This window comes from Equus caballus, chromosome 22, assembly GCF_041296265.1.
Source record: "Equus caballus isolate H_3958 breed thoroughbred chromosome 22, TB-T2T, whole genome shotgun sequence".
Taxonomy (NCBI): domain Eukaryota; kingdom Metazoa; phylum Chordata; class Mammalia; order Perissodactyla; family Equidae; genus Equus; species Equus caballus.
In genome coordinates this window covers 23,965,212-23,981,795 of record NC_091705.1, presented here as the reverse complement: position 1 = coordinate 23,981,795, position 16,584 = coordinate 23,965,212, and the positions used below count along the sequence as shown (strand labels likewise).

The following is a 16,584-nucleotide window of genomic DNA, read 5'->3' as shown; positions in this document are numbered from 1 at the left end:
AAGGAAGTCCAGCAGCACCAAACCTGGCACAACCGAGTGATCACAAGTTTGTCACCATGGTGGCAGTCATGCTCAGAAACAGTCTGAGGTCGTGATTAGAGGTGTCCAGAGAACTGTGCCACCACAGATGAAGTGCTTTTTGTCTCCCTTTACCCTCCCTAATTCTCGTTCTCTGTTTCTTTGTTTCCCTTGTCCCTCCTCCAATTCAATGCTTTTCGAATAATAAACCAACTACTGTAGTCAGTCTGGTATTTACCCTTCAGGATTATTTTGAAAAGAAGAACGAAGGCAGATTAATTCTACCAAATATTAAAATACAGAGCTATCTAACTGTTTGGTGCTGGAGGAGACAGAAAAGACTTAAACATACAAATTGAAATAGAAGTACTAGAAGAAAATATAGATATACTTTTAAACAATCTTGACACAGAAAGTTTTCTAAGAATGAAACAAAATCCAGAAACTATGAAGAAAAAGGATATATAATAAGAAGGAAGAAAATGAAAAAAAAAAAAAAAGACACCAAAGAGAAAGAAAAAGACAATTTGGGTAAAAACATTTACCACATACCTGACAAGGACTAATTTCTTTAATGTACCAAGAGCTCTTACAAACCAATGAAGGACAAATAACCCAAAAGAATACGAATGAGTGGTTAAAAAAAAAAGTTCAAATGGTCAAACATAAAAGATGCTCAACATCATTCATAATTTAAAAATGTAAATCAAAATAATGATATCTCATTTTTCACCTATCAGAGTCACAGAGCTTTAAAAAATCTGAATACACTAGATATAGGTAAATTGGTACAGTCTTTGGGGAGGGCAATTTAGCAATATATACTTAAATGGGAGCTAGAACTATTATTGAAGGACTGCCAACGTAAGTTATTAAGTAGGAAGAAAAAGTAAGATGCACAGCAGTATATGTACGGTATAATCTCATTTGTCTAAGTAATTCTTTTAAGAGCATGTACCAAAGCCAAAGACAACACAAGAAAAGAAAACAACAGACCAATATACCTCATGAACACAGAAAAAATCCTTAACAAAATATTAGCAAATCGAATCTAGCAACATATAAAAAGGTTTATACATCATGACCCACTGGGGTTTATCCTTGAAGTGCAAGGTTGGCTTATTATCTGAAAATCAGTTAATGTAACACATCATATAAATAGAATAAAGGACAAAAGCCACACAATCATCACAACAGAGGCAGAAAAAGCACGTGACAAAATTCAACACACATTCATGATAAAAAGTCTCAACAAACTAGGAACAGAAAGGAACTTCCTCAACCAGATAAAGGGCAGCTCTGAAAAACCCACAGCCAACATCATACTTAATGGTGAAAGACTGAATGCTTCCCCCCTAAGATGAGGAACAAGGCAAGGATGTCCACATATGCCATTTCTATTCAACACTGAGCTATAAATGCAAATAATGTGCACTAGATAAAATAATTAATTAAAGGCATCTAGATTGGAAAGAAAGAAGTAAAAGTGCTTTTATTTCCAAATCATATACCTTGTATCTAGAAAATTCTAAGGAATCCACAAAACAACTGCTAGAACTAATAAACAAGTTGAGCATGGTCATAGACTACAAGATCAATATATAAAAATTAATTGTATTTCCACATACTAGCAACAAACAATCCAAAATTTAAAAAATAGTCCCATTTACCATAGTTTCAAAAAAAAATATTTAGGAATAAATTTTTTGGTTTTGGTTTTGTTTGAGGAAGATTAGCCCTGAGCAAACATCTGCTGCTAATCCTCCTCTTTTTGCTGAGGAGGACTGGCCCTGAGCTAACATTTGTGCCATCTTCCTCTACTTTATATGTGGGACACCTGCCACGGCATGGCTGACAAGTGGTGCATGGGTCCTCACCCAGGATCCGAACTGGCAAACCCTGGGCCGCTGAAGTGGAACGTGTGAACTTAACCACTGGCCAATGGGCCAGCCCCAGGAATAAATTTTTTAAAAGGACTTGTATACTAAAAATTATAAAACACTGCTAAGAGAAATGAAAGAAGATCTAAATAATTGGAGAGATATTCCATGTTCATGGATTGAAGACACAATATTGTTAGGATGGCAATTTTCCCATCAGAATCCCAGCGAGCTTTTTGTAGAAACTGACAAGTTGACCCTAAAATTTATATGGAAACAAAAAGGGCCCGGAATATCCAAAACAACTTTTAAAAAGAACAAAATTGGAGGATTTATACTACGCAATTTCTAAGCTTATTTATTTATTTATTTATTTTTCTGCTTTTTCTCCCCAAATCCCCCAAGTAGATAGTTGTATACTTTAGTTGTGGGTCTTTCTAGTTGTGGCATGTGGGATGCCGCCTCAACACGGCCTACTGAGTGGTGCCATGTCAGTGCCCAGGATCCGAACCAGCAAAACCCCGGGCCGCTGAAGCGGAACGTGCGAATTTAACCACTCGGCCACAGGGCCAGCCCCTCTAAGCTTATTTTTAAAAAGCTATAGTAATCAAGACAGTGTATAAGAATAATGATCAATCAAACAGAATTAAAAGTCTAGAAATAAATATTTATATTTACAGTAAATTGATTTCCAACAAAGTTAACACAGCAATTCAATAAGGAAAAGCTAATCTTTTCAACAAATGGTGCTTGGACAGTTGGGTAGCCATATGCAAAAGAAACTTCACATTATACACAAAAATTAACTCAAAATGGATCATAAACCTAAACAGAAAAGCTAAAACTATAAAACTTCTAGAAGAAAAGCTAGGAGAAAATCTTTCTGACCTTGGGTTAGGCAAAGATGTCTTAGATACAAGACTAAAAGCGCAATGCATATTTTAAAAATTGATGTTGGACTTCATCAAAATTTAAAGCTTTCATACTTCAAAGGATATCATTAAGAAAATGAAAAAGAGGCCACAGACTAGGAGAAAAATCTTTGCAACTTACATATCTGATAGGGGATTTGCATACAGAATATGTAAAATAGTGTTACACCTTAGTAATAAGACAATCCAATTTAAAAATGGGAAAAAGATTTTTATAGACATTTCACCAAAGATGACATAAGTATGGCCAATAAGCATATAAGATGTTTGATATCATTTGTCATTAGGGAAATGCAAACCAAAACCACAATGAAGTATCACTACACACCCACTAGAATGGCTAGCCTCAAAAACACAGACAACAACAAGTGTGGACAAAGATGTGGAGAAACTGGAACCCTCATATATTGGTGGGAATGTAAAACAGTACAGCCACTTTGGAAAGTCTGCCAGTATCTTTAAAAAGTTAAACATAAACGTACGATACTATCCAGCAATTCCAATCCTAGGCGTTTATCCAAGAGAAAAGGAAATACATGTTCATACAAAGACTCGTACATGAATGTTCCCAATAGCTTTGATCCCAAAAGCTCAAAATTGGAAACAATCCAAACACCTATCAATTGGAGAACGGATAAACAAAATGTAGTATAGCCATACAGCAAAATACCACTCAGCAACAAAAAGGAGAGAACTACCAATTCATGTTAGAACATGCATGAACCTCAAAAATATTATGCTAAGTAAAAGAAGCCAGGTGCAAAAGTCTATATATTATATAATTCCACTTATACGAAATGCCCAGAAAAGGCAAATCTATAGACAGAAAGCAGATCAGTGGTTGGCTAGCTGTAGGAGCTGGGACTGACTGCAAGTGTCAGTCCCTTGACTGTTAGGGAACTTGCTGGAGAGGCAGAAATGTTCTAAAACTTTGTGTCCGTGTGATTATTGCACAAGTCTTCACAGGCATACCTCAGAGATAGCGTGGGTTCAGTTCTAGACCACTGCAATAAAGTGAACATCACAATAAAGCAAGTCACACAAATTTTCTCATTTCCCAGTGCATATAAAAGTTATATTTACGCCATACTTTAGTCTAATAAGTGTGTGATAGCATTATGTCTAAAAAAATAATGTACACATCTTAATTAAAAATACTTTATTGCTAAAAAATGTTAACCATCATCTGAGCCTTCAGTGAGTCATAATCTTTTTGTTGGTGGAGGGTCTTGCCTCGATGTTGATGGCTGCTGACTGATCAGGGGGGTGGCTGCTGAAGGATGGAATGGCTGTAGCAATTTCTTAAAATAAGACATCAATGACGTTTGTTGCATCGATTGACTCTTCCTTTTGCAGAAGATTTCTTTGTAGCATGCGATGCTGTTTGTTTGATAATGCATTTTACCCACAGCCCGACTTCTTTCAAAATTGGAGTCAATCCTCTTAAACCCTGCTGTTGCTTTAACAACTAAGTTTATCCTTTGTTGTCATTTCCACAGTCTTCACAGAATCTTCACCAGGAGCAGATTCCACCTCAAGAAACCACTTTCTTTGCTTATCCTTAAGAAGCAACTCCTCATCTGTAAAAGTTTTATCATGAGACTGCAACAATTCATTCACATCTTCAGGCTCCACTTCCAATTCTAGTTCTCTTGCTAGTTCCACCACATCTGCAGTTACTTCCTCCAATGAAGTGTGGAACCCCTCAAAGTCATCCCTGGGGTTTGGAATCATCTTCTGCCAAATTCCCATTAATGTTGATATTTTGACCTCTTCCCATGAATCATGAATGTTCTTAATGCATCTAGAATGATGAATCCCTTCCAAGAAGGTTTTCAATTTACTTTGCCCAGATCCATCAGGGGAATCACTGTCTATGGCAGCTATAGCTTTACAAAGTGTATTTCTTAAATAATAAGACTTGAAAGCCAAAATTACTCTTTGATCCCTGAGCTGCAGAATGGATGTTGTGTTGGCAGGCATGAGAACAATATTCATCTCACTGCACATCTCCATCAGAGCTCTTGGGTGACCAGAAGCATTGTCAACGCGTGGTAATATTTTGAAAGGAATCTTTTCTTCTGAGCAGTAGGTCACAACAGAGGGCTTAAAATATTCAGTAAACCATGTTGTAAAAAGATGTGCTGTCATCGAAGCTTTACTGTTCCATTTACAGAGCACAGGCAGAACAGATTTAGCATAATTCTTCAGGGCCCTAGGATTTTCAGAATGGTAAATGAGCTTGGCTTCAACTTAAAGTCACTAGCTGCCATTAGCCCCTAACAAGAGAATCAGGCTGTCCTTTGAAGCTTTGACTTTCACTTCTCCTCTCTAGCTACGAAAGTCCTAAGTGACATCTCCTTCCAATAGAAGGCTGTTTTGTCTACATTGAAAATCTGGTGTTCAGTGTAGCCCCCTTCATTAATTACCTTAGCTGGATCTTCTGGGTGACTTGCTGCAGCTTCTCCATCAGCACTGGCTGCTTCGCCTTGCATTTTCATGTTATGGAGATGGTTTCTTTCCTTAAACCTCATGCTAGCTTCAAACTTTTCTTCTGCAGCTGCCTCACCTCTCTCAGCCTTCACAGCATTGGAGAGAGTTGGGGCCTTGCTCTGGATTAGGCTTTGGCTTAAGGGGATGTTGTGGCTGGTTTGATCTTCTATCCAGACCGCTAAAACTTTCTCCATATCAGTAATAAGGCTGTTTCGCTTTCTTAGCATCAGTGTGTTCACTGGACTAGCACTCTAATTTCCTTCAAGAACTTTTCCTTTGCAGTCACAGCTTGACTGTTTGGCGCAAGAGGCCTAGCTTTCAGCCTATCTCAGCTTTCAACATGCCTTCCTCACTAAGCTTAATCATTTCTAGCTTTTGATTTAAAATGAGACATGTGACTCTTCCTTTCACTTGAACACTTAGAGGCCATTGTAAGGTTATTAATTGGCCTAATTTCAACATTGTTATGTCTCAGGGAATAGGGAGGAGAGGGAGACGGATGGGAGAACAGCTGGTCGGTGGAGCAATCAGAACACACACAACATTTATACATTAACTTCACCAGCTTACATGGGCGTGGTTCGTGGCACCCCAAAACAGTTACAATGGTAACATCAACGATTCCTGATTACAGATCACCATAACATATAATAACAATAAAAAAGTTTGAAATATTGCGAGAACTACCAAAATGTGACACAGACACATGACGTGAGCAAATGCTGTTGGAAAAATGGTGCCAACAGACTTGCTCAACACAGGGTTGCCACAAACCATCAATTTATAAAAAACACAATATCTGCAAAGCACAAAACAAACTGAAATGCAATAAAATGAGTTAGGCCTGTACATTTACTAAAAATCATTGAACTGTACACTTAAAATGGGTCATTTTCTGGCATTAAATGATACTTTCATAAACCAGAAGAAAAAAAATAACCAGCTAGAGGGAGATATAGATGAAACAAGTTTGACAATATAATGGTAATTGTTGAAGCTGGGTGATGGGTTATGGGGGTTCATTATACTATTTCTTCTACTTTTGTGTATGTTGGAAATTTTTTATAATAAAAAGTTTTTAAAAATAGACATTTTTATGTGTATAAAAATGTTCTGGAGAAATCTATGTTAAAAAAATCAAAGACTATTTAACTCTGATGAATGGATCTGGGGTAGCCAAGTGACTTTCTTTTCATTTATAGCTTTTTTCCACTATCTTTTTTCTATGTACATGGATCACTCATATTCAAATAAATATTTAGATTTTAAGAAGGGGAAGGAAATGGGCTGCCTCTGAAAGTCCCCCTGAAGACATACAGGAAATGGGAGACATAAGGTAAGGAGGATGCAGAGGAGATTCTGGCATGAGCGTGTGGGGAACCAGACTAGATCGGCAATTCTTAACCTCAGGGAGGGTGTTGCGAACCCCTCTGAGGATCTTATAAAAGCTACAGACCCTGCTCCCAGAAAAAATGCTCCAAAATGCAGAACGTGACATATGATTCCAGGAGGATCTAGGACTTAGAAGTTCATGGGCCCCTGAGAAGACCCCCTGTACTAGACACCATGACAACTTTCTGTGAGTCTTTGACTTTACTACCTCTGCAGCCCTCACAGCCTGAGAGAGGATGTTTGACCCACGGTTCATTTCTGTAAGGAAGTTAAGGAGGAGCAAAGTACTCGCTTCTTGGCAAATTCCTTTGTATCTTTCTTTAATTTTTAATTGGTCACCACAGGCACTCCCATGTGAGGTTCAGTCTGAAAAGTCAATTAGGTATCTGGCAAACATCTTTTGCATTTTCAGAGCCATGAAAGAAGAGAGAGTTCTAAGAGATGTGAACCAGCCCATTTAACATTATTTTGCTTTACTCGGTTTCCAAGCCACGAGACTGCAAAGGTAGCATGTCAAGGAACAAGGTGATGGCAATCTAGAAGCCCTTTGTGCTGTAATCTAACACCCCATCACTGGCAAAGATAGGGGTGACCTGGAAAGTTATAAAGCTGAAGAGACTCAAGAATCAAGGTCTTGCCTTTCCTATCCATTTTATTCTTGGGGACCACGCATGGGAAAAATCTTTCCCAACAGCCCAGTGAAGGACTACGAGGACTAAAAAGTACCCTTCACCCCCTAACATTTGCCCCACCCAGTTTGAAAGGAGTGAGCAATTAATTTCCCAAGAAAATAGGAAGTTTCCCCTGAGAACTGAAAATTATTTTATTCACTCACATTCTCTGTGGCCTGAAGCTAACCTTTCCTTTTCTGGAGCCCTTTGCCTGGCAGTCTCCCTCCCTATAAATAGCATCATCTAGTGATACAGGCTGGCCAATCTGAACAGCCTTGCCGGTTCCTATTTCATGCTTTTCCTGCTACAAAAGCAGCAGCTTTCTTAACAGTAAGCTAGATTTTTCTTTTTCCTTCTCAAAGATACAGTCACTATTTTAAGATCACTCAGTAACTGCTCCCCAGATTAAGCGAAAAAAAAAAAAGAAAAGAAAAAGAGAAAGGCTTTGGGGCACAGTTTGCCGGCAGTTAACTGAAATCAACTACCCACTCAGTTAAAGCTCCCTAAGAATTCAACCACACGTGCAGGATGGCTAATGATGCTGAAGACCACTTACCAAGCTGCCCCCATGAAGCTAAAGAACTCACAGAGGAAAAAAACAGAACCAAATTAGCCACAGGAGACTCCAAATATGTAGCCTTTATTTCAGAGCTCACAGCTACATAGTAGCTGTTGAGCAGAGAGACATAAAAAGACTCAACCGTCTTTTGCCGGTAGGGAAAAACCCACAGCAGGCTGTCGAAGGCCAGGTGAAACTAATAACCACCCTCACCGAGCAACAGACAACTAGACCTAAACATTGAGGCCAGAAAGTGCAAAGATAAAACCTATGAAACGCACTGACCCTCCCTCTCCCCCTGGGGTATTTATAAAGAACCCTCAGTTCAAGAGATGGGCTTAGATGCTTCACCTCCGGAAGACTTCAAACCTTGGAGTAGAAAAGAGCTCTCTCTGTGCTGGACACTTTCATGTCTTATTTCATTTAATCACCACAACAATCCTCTGAGGTCAGTATCATCCTCGTTTTAAAATAAGGAAACTGATTCAGTTTGGGATGACGAAAAAGTTCTGAAGATGGATGATGGTGACGGTTACACAACAATGTGAATGTACTTAATGCCACTGACCTGTATTCTTAAAATAGTTAAAATGGCAAATGTTATGTGTATTTTCCCACATACACAAGAAAACATTTTAAAAGAGGTAACTGAGGTTTAAAGAAGCAAATAGTTTGCCCAAAGTCATAAAACCCATCAGTGTCAAATTCTAGCCCAGGTCCTTAGATCAAGCCTTAGTTTCTTCATCTGTAAAATGGGCTTTTATAAGGATTAGATGGGGGCCAGCCCAGTGGCACAGCGGTTAAGGTCGCACGTTCTGCTTCAGTGGCCCAGGGTTCACCGGTTCAGATCCTGGGTGTGGACATGGCACTGTTTGCCAAGCCATGCTGTGGTAGGTGTCCCACATATAAAGTAGAGGAATATGGGAACGGATGTTAGCTCAGGGCCAGTCTTCCTCAGCAAGAAAAAAAAAAAAAGAGGAGGAATGGTAGCAGATATTAGCTCACAGCTAATCTTGCTCAAAAAAGAAAAAAGGATTAGATGGAACAATGGATGGGCATATGGTTCATCAGTTGAAATGCATCATGTGAGTAGAAATTTTTCCCTTGAAGTCAGGTAACATTGGGGATTACCACAAATCTTTAATAGCTTTTTAATCAGAATGTCATAGTAGTTTTAAACTTTATAAAGAGACCACCTCATTCAGGGGTTGCAAATTCAACCACCTAGACTGGCCATGCAGTTGATCTAAATCGTGAAGCTGCTCAGAAGCAAGAAAAAACGGAGTGGAGGAGAAAGTGACAAACTGGGCCCTGCATGGGGAATGCTCCTGATGGGGAATTGGGGCCTGAATTTTCAAGAGAAAATGAAAATCTAGAATTTTTAAAATGTGAAATCGCCCAATTATTAAATGTTGGTGACTAACTCAAAAAATTTTAAAGTTCTGTGCCAGCAAAAAAAAAAAAAAAAAAAAAAACCCAAATCAAGCCCATGTCAAGATGTGGTCCAAGGATTGCTGATTTATAGCGTCTGATCTACTTCAAGAAGAAACCGAAGCCCAAAGATGTTAAGTGACTTGCCAGGGCACCCAGACTCCTTTCTAAACTGGCTTAAGAATTCAGTTCCAGCTGGTGATTTTTGTTTTTCAAGAATTGCTAGTAGCATTTAGCATACCTTCTGAATACAAAACCTCAAGATTGCAAGCCCTGGGAGGTATGTCAGTTTAATGCTCAGGCATAGGTGAGAAATCATGTTATGAAGACAGAGAAAGAGGCAATGAAGAGGAATGAGACAGAATTGAGAAGTCCCGTGCGTCCCCAACCATGCCCCATTTGGGAAACACTAGTGTCAGCAAATGGTTCATGGATCAAAGCAGGTTTGGGAGTGGTAGGTGGTTCCTATCATTTGCCTGCGGCCAGATGGCCCTGCTCATCCTGGGTCCTTCCCACCTTCCTGCCAGTGCCCAGAGATCAAAACCCAACCTTCTCCAACATTCTGCAACCTGCTTCTTTACTGCAAGATCAAAGGGGAACTTTTGTCCAAGCTGTAAAAGAGAAAGCAAGAGGCAACTTAGCGCCATCTCTGCCTCCTCTCTACTTCCTGAGAGGACTAAGGGCGCTCCTTTAAAGGGATTCCTCAGAGAAACACATCTGAACCAAGGCCTGGTATTGGCATCTCAGATCCAAGGACACAGCAGCTCCTGCAGAATATGTGCCAGGTAGGGCAACTCGAGAGAGAAGACAGACAATACAACCGACAGCACTTGGAAAGACCACAGGGACTACGACCATGGAAAAAAATCAAAATCAATCTGATTTTATAGGCATATTAGCAAAAATCACCTTAAATTCAAGTATTCTAAATCACAGTATTTTCAACCTGGAATTTAGAAATCATCAAATCCAAACCTTCACTTCACATGTGACATATGTGGAAACACATCAATAAAGACAAAGTAATGTGCCCCAGGACACATGGTGGATCAGTGGGAGTGGTGGGACTAAGCCCAGGCTGCTGGCTCCTGCTCCAGTGCTCAATGGGCTGATGCCCACCCACGAGAGAGGCCCCGAGGAGACAGCAGCTTCCCACACACAGCTCTGGTGGCAGAGTCCAGGCCTCTCACCTCCTGTTCCTGGACTCTACCATCCCGATTCCACCACAGAAACAGTTTCTGTACTTCCGACTGGGGCCGGGGCGACTGGCTAGCACTCACTCCATCTGCTCAAAGGAAACGTGAGCTCATTCAGTCCATTCCCTTGCCTCTGGACTGGATCAAACTCAAGCAACCTCAAAACAGTGTGAACCAACCCAGATTCCACTCCTAGGTACATACCCAAGAAAACTGAAAACACACACTCACACAAAAACTTGCACACAAATGTTAATAGAAACATTATTCATAACAGCCAAAAAGTGGAAACAAACCCAATGTCCATCAACGGATGAAAGAATAAATAAAATGTGGTCTATCCACACAATGGCATATTATTTGGCCATAAAAAGGGATGAAATACTGACACATGCTACAACATAGATGAACTTTAAAAACATTATGCTGTATAAAAAAAGCCGAATACAAAACACCACATATGATGTGATTCCATTTATATGAAATATCCAGAGACAAATCTACACAAAGTAAATTAGTGGTTGCAAGGGCCTGGGAAATAACTGCTAATGGGTTGCTTTTTGGGGTGATGAAAATGTTCTGGAAGTAAATAGAGGTGAAAGTTGCACAACTTTGTGACTGTACTTATAAAAACCACTCAACGGAATACTTTACCAGTGAACTTTATGGTATATGAATTATAGTCAATAAAAAAGGAAACGGGTAAAACCCAAACAGTATGAACGATGAGATATGTGAGAGAAGTACACAGAGTTCTAGTCTCCAAATGGACGTTTCTAGACTCCTGAGCTGACATGCCTACAAATGTACTTGATGGACATTTCTCAAGTTCCAGCAAAATAATATTCCCCAAAGCATACTCCATATGCTCAATATTTCCGTAAAGAGTGAGACACGAGCCTGCTTCTCACTTCAGACTGATCTAGGTAACTCAGTATTGTGTGACTTCACAGAGCCATCTAAGTGCAGGGCAGGAGGAGCAGGGAAACGAGCGCGCTCCAGTTTACACCGGCGTCTCCTCTGCGGCGGGAGAAGTCTTGCTCTGCAAGTTCGGGAAAACCCCCACTGCGCTGACACAGACCTGGGAGCTGGCAGCCTAACCCTTGGCGAAGAAGAGCCATTCACTAAGGAAAGCGAGGGAGGGAAAAGCTCTTAAGACAGGAGTTGAAACTTGCACCCACAGCCCTAACTTTCAAAACACAAGAACAAACCCCAAATCCAGCCTGTTCTAACGGTCACTGAATTCACTAGCTGAATTCACTAGCTCGGCTCCTCTTGGGTTGTATGACTTGCCTCAGAAACCCATACACTCCAAAGCAGATCCACACACTTCCATCCCCAGCAGCTGGGACACAGGCTATGTGTACGAGGGTGCGGAGGCTGTTCTAACTTCATGTAATAAAGTGCTTGACGCAGACCAAACTCAAGTCTACCTGTGACCCCACTGTGCCCGTTACATATATCCCCCTGTAATAAACCTGCTTCCACATCTTTTCACTATTGCATCAAACATGAAATTTCTCACATGCGCCCTTTAAACTAGCCTCTGTGGGTCACTGTATACATTGTACCCTCCATTTCTTCAAATCAATTACTGTATTCACCATGAAAGGGCAGGACCCCACTCCCAGGTGACACGACAAACGCTAAATCACGGTGCTTTCCACTGTGCTTAGAATAAAATCCAAACTCCTTTCCACGGCTTCTCTGCAGGCTGAGAACAAGCCAGCTCCCCTAATGGAATGTTCTGGAGCGGGTGGGAAGGGGACGCACCCTAGCAGAGCAGTCTACGTCAAAGTGCAGCCCACAGACTGCACACTGCAGGCTGTAACCCACCACAACTACAGGCGTGGCTGCTCCCGCCCCTCACCAACTTCCTTCTACCATCTCCCCCACCCCACCCCTCACCGTGCTTCAGCCCTCCAGCCTTCTGTGCTCCTCAAACACACCAAGCCCTTTCCCACCTTGGTCCTTTACACTTGTCATTTCCTTTGGAACATTCTTTGCATTGCTGGTTCCTTCTTGTCAATCAGGTCTCAACTCACATCACCTTCTCTGAGAAGCCTTCTCTGACCACTTCATGCAAAGTAGTTGCATCACCTCGTCACCCCCAATTACTACCACTTCACCTTGCTGTGACAGCATCTTCACAGCACTTACTACTCTCTGACAGCATCTGGTTCATGCATTTACTTATTCACTGCCTGTCTCCTCAGACTAGAAAAGCTCCACAAGGGTAGGGACCCTGACCTCTAATTCACAACTACATCCCTTAGCACAGAGAAGGCAATCAAACATTTGTTGATTAAATAAATATGTACCAGAAACATGTATCGCTAACTTATTACCTCTTAAAAACCTCTGAACAGGGCAGGAATTTCCTAGTACAATGCTATAAATGCCACTTTATTGAACTTTTTCCCCATGGCAAGAGAGGGTGGAACTTTTCCTGTTAAGTTCTTACGCCATCCTCGTTCTGAATTTGGTTCAGAAAAAGATGGGTTTCGACATGCCACTTTTGGGACGTTCCCTACTCATGGTTCAGACTGAAGTCTGAGACCAGAGAAATCAGGCAAGGCTGGGCCTGGCTCTGTGGCCAAGTGGTTAAAGTTCAGCGCACTCTGCTTTGGGGGCCTGGGTTCAAGGGTTTGGATCCTGGGCACAGACCTACTCCACTCACTAGCCATGCTGTGACCATGTCCTGCATATAAAAAAATGGAGGAAGATTGGCACAGATGTTACCTCAGGGCTAATCTTCCTCAAGCAAAAAAAAGGAGCATCGACAACACATGTTACCTCAGGGCAAATCTTCCTCAGCAAAAAAAAGAAGAAAGAAAGAAAGAAAGAAATTAGGCACAACTGTGAAATCTTTTACCTGACCTCTGAGGTTCTAAATAAGGAATCCCTCATTAAATAAAAAGGATTAAGTTATCAGTTGGTTAACAGGAGGGGAACTCATTATCAGCCAATAACCTACCCTTCTTTGGCGAAAACCAACACCAGGAATTTAAACAAGAATTTTCCTTCGCTAAAATCAAATGTCACTTCCTTTTCTCTGTGTCTTCCTTTGCATTCACTCCCAGGAGGAAATTACCTGCTGAGGAAGCAACATACAGGAAGACCTAGAAAATCACTCGGGACTAAGTGACTTCAATTTTGCTTCTGATCTCTTGACAAGCAGAATGTGAGCTGAGAGTCTGGAAGAAAGGCCAGTCCTTCACAGACCTCCTTCCAGGGTTCTGTACCAGAAGCGAGCAAGTTCGCACCCACTTTCCAGGCACAGGTCTTTTACCCGCACCCTTATCCACTTACAGCGTTCACCCTAACGAGTTCCATCCTAACGAGCTGCGTGGCCCTGTAGGGGCATGGGAAGGGGAAGCAGCCAAGTGGGGACAGTAGAGCGTTTTTCAAAACTTAGTCCACAGACCACATCCATCATAATCATTGGCGTGCTTATAAAAGTGCAGGTTCCTGGTCATCACCTGGCCCTACAGACTGAGAATCTTTGGGAGTGGCTCAGGAAACAGCTTTTCTAACACGCCTCCTGACACACACCCCGAGAGTCTCAACCACAGCAAAGTTTGAGAACCAGTGGGATAAAAGCTCCCCAGGAGACAGGCAGGGAGTTGATTGAGAAAAGACAGGAGAAACGGTTAGGGAAGGGTCTAGGGATGGAAGATAGGGGGGTGGGGGGCAGTTAGGGCATGCTCCCGGGTAGCAGCAGTCAAGGTGGGTGCGCGGTGGGAAGACTTGAGGGTGGAGGTGAGGATAGGGCTCTGGAAAGGATCTGAGACGGGGCGGGGGCTGGCAGGCTGGTCAGAGGTGAGGTCGCATCCGCGGACTGGTCAGGACAGTAGGGAGGCGGGAAGGCGGAGAGAGCAGAGTCTGGACGTGAGGGGGAGGAGCAAGGGCGGGAATAAGAGGGGTTCTTCGGGGAGACCGGGGCTAGGACAGTGAATTTTGGAAAACAGGAGTCACAGGAGGCGGCGACCAAAGCAAGAATAGGAACCGGCAGAGGCGGTAGCTGAGACCTTTCCTCCGACCCAGCGCCTCCCCCCAAACTCGGGGCCTTGACAAGCCTGAGTAAGGGCTAGGCCAGGGAGGGGGAGTTTAGGGGAGACGAGCCCAGTCAGGGACGTCCCTCAAGCCTGAGCTAAGGGTCCCGGAGATGGCTCGGGCCAGGCACGGGACACCGGAAGGTCCTGGGTTCCTCCGGAGGGCCCCGCTCCAGCTCCGGCTCCCAGAGTCTCCTTCACTCACCATCGCCGCCGCCATCTTGGATCCACGTGTCGCCGTAATGACGTCAGCGGAAGTGGTGTTTCCCTGGTTACCGTTTAACACTGCCAGGTGCTGCCTGGCTTCAATCGCTCCTGTAGTCGCGGTCAGCAGAGGGGCAAGGGAGAATTAGCTCCTGATCAGTAGCCTGGTCTGAACAGTTAGGTCGCTGAGTGGGTGAAGAGAGAGGATGGTGTAACTATAGGAGCCATATTAGCTCCTGGCAGAGACTGCTGCTTCCCCTCCCCCCACACTGCATTGTGGGTAATGGGTGTGTGGGTAAACGCGCATGTTCTCTGGACGCCATCTTTACTATTGGCAGAAAGCCCCGTTGCCAGGGTTACTTGAGGCCTTGATTCGAGTGAGTGGGGTCGGTACAATGACTCCAATAGCTGCCCAACTCCGAGAATAATTTGTAATTATATATTTAATTATTTGCTTGACTATCCTATATCCTCTCCAATAGACTGTAATCTCTATGAGGGTAGCATATTGTCTTTTATTTAATTTCACTCTGCCTTATTCTTACCTGTAACATGGGGAAAGGATTATTAAAATACCTTGATTGTAGGTTTATGATGAAGATTCAATGACGTAATATTACATAGTATGTATTCAATAAATAATTGTCATTATACCCTTATGTATACTCCTTCAGGCATATGGTAGGTGCCCAATACAATACTACACTGCATGTTTACTAAATGAATGAATGAAAAGCAGCATATTAATGGAGGGAGACATTTTTGACTGTGGACTTCACCATGCTTTAGTTACCTAAGTGTGTACTCGAGGCCTAAGTTGCCAATATCTGGAAAAGGGGACTCAAAGAGTCATGGTGTTAAAATAGGGAGAACTCTGAAAGTTCATTTAGTCCGTGTATCACTATAAAGTGCGTACAAGACCAGTGCTACCTGCAACTGTTTCAAAAAGTTGTTAAAAAGATTATAATGATTAATAATAATAAACACTGAGCATTTGCTGTGTGCTGCAGCATTTAGCATTATGCTAAAACCATTCACAAGACTCTCATCTAATCCTGTGTCTTGGCTAGGGGCAGTTGAACCCTGATTCCTACCTGTTAGCACCACTAGGGTGGATTCTCCAAAAAGATGGCTGCCAACAAGTCCTCCCATCTTTGCATGAGCATGCTGTTTCTCCTATCAAGTAGACTCTGTTTCTCCTCCTGTTGAATCTGTCTGGTCATGTCACAGTGAGGCTTGGCAGCTTCTGCTTCCACCATCTTGGGTCTAAAGAAGTCTGGCTATCCTGCTGGAGAGCCACATGGAGAGGGAAGGAGGCCCAGCCAGCTCCTCAAGACATTCAAGAAACTCCATTTGAGCACTAGATCTGTGAATGAGGTCATCTTGGACATTCCAATCCCAGCTGAACTGCCAGCTGAATGCAGCCACATGCATAACCTTATCCAACACCCTGTGGAATAGAAAAACTGCCCCGCTGAGCCTAGTTGTTTTAGATTTGGGGGTGGTTTCTTAGGCAGCATTGGGTAACTGAAACACACACCCGTTAACTCATGTGACCTGCACAACCATCCTGAAGAGTAGCAGAACAACCATTATCTCAGGGAGGAAGCTTGAGAGACCAGGAAGGCTTTGCCTGGAGTCTCATAGCTAGTAAGCCATAGATTCCAAACTTAGAACCAGTTCTTCTGGAGCTTGAATCCTGGGTGTTTCCCACCATTTCTGGATGCCTGAAGAGGGATAACTGATAAGGAAC

At 42.3% G+C, this 16,584-nt stretch overlaps 1 protein-coding gene across 4 annotated transcripts in view; it reads right to left on the bottom strand.

The window, feature by feature from the left end:
* Positions 1-15,164, bottom strand: part of TM9SF4 (transmembrane 9 superfamily member 4) — a 53,101-nt gene extending 37,937 nt beyond the window's left edge. The window contains exon 1 of one of the 4 annotated variants that reach the window (XM_023626302.2): positions 14,833-15,164. In XM_023626302.2, coding sequence (XP_023482070.1) covers positions 14,833-14,847 — 15 coding nt within the window. In that variant the 5' untranslated portion in view covers positions 14,848-15,164. Of the gene's footprint in view, positions 1-13,549 lie in introns of all 4 variants that reach the window. The other 3 variants (XM_023626303.2, XM_070248018.1, XM_070248019.1) reach the window with 3 other exon arrangements.
* Between the last annotated feature and the right edge of the window lie 1,420 nt (positions 15,165-16,584).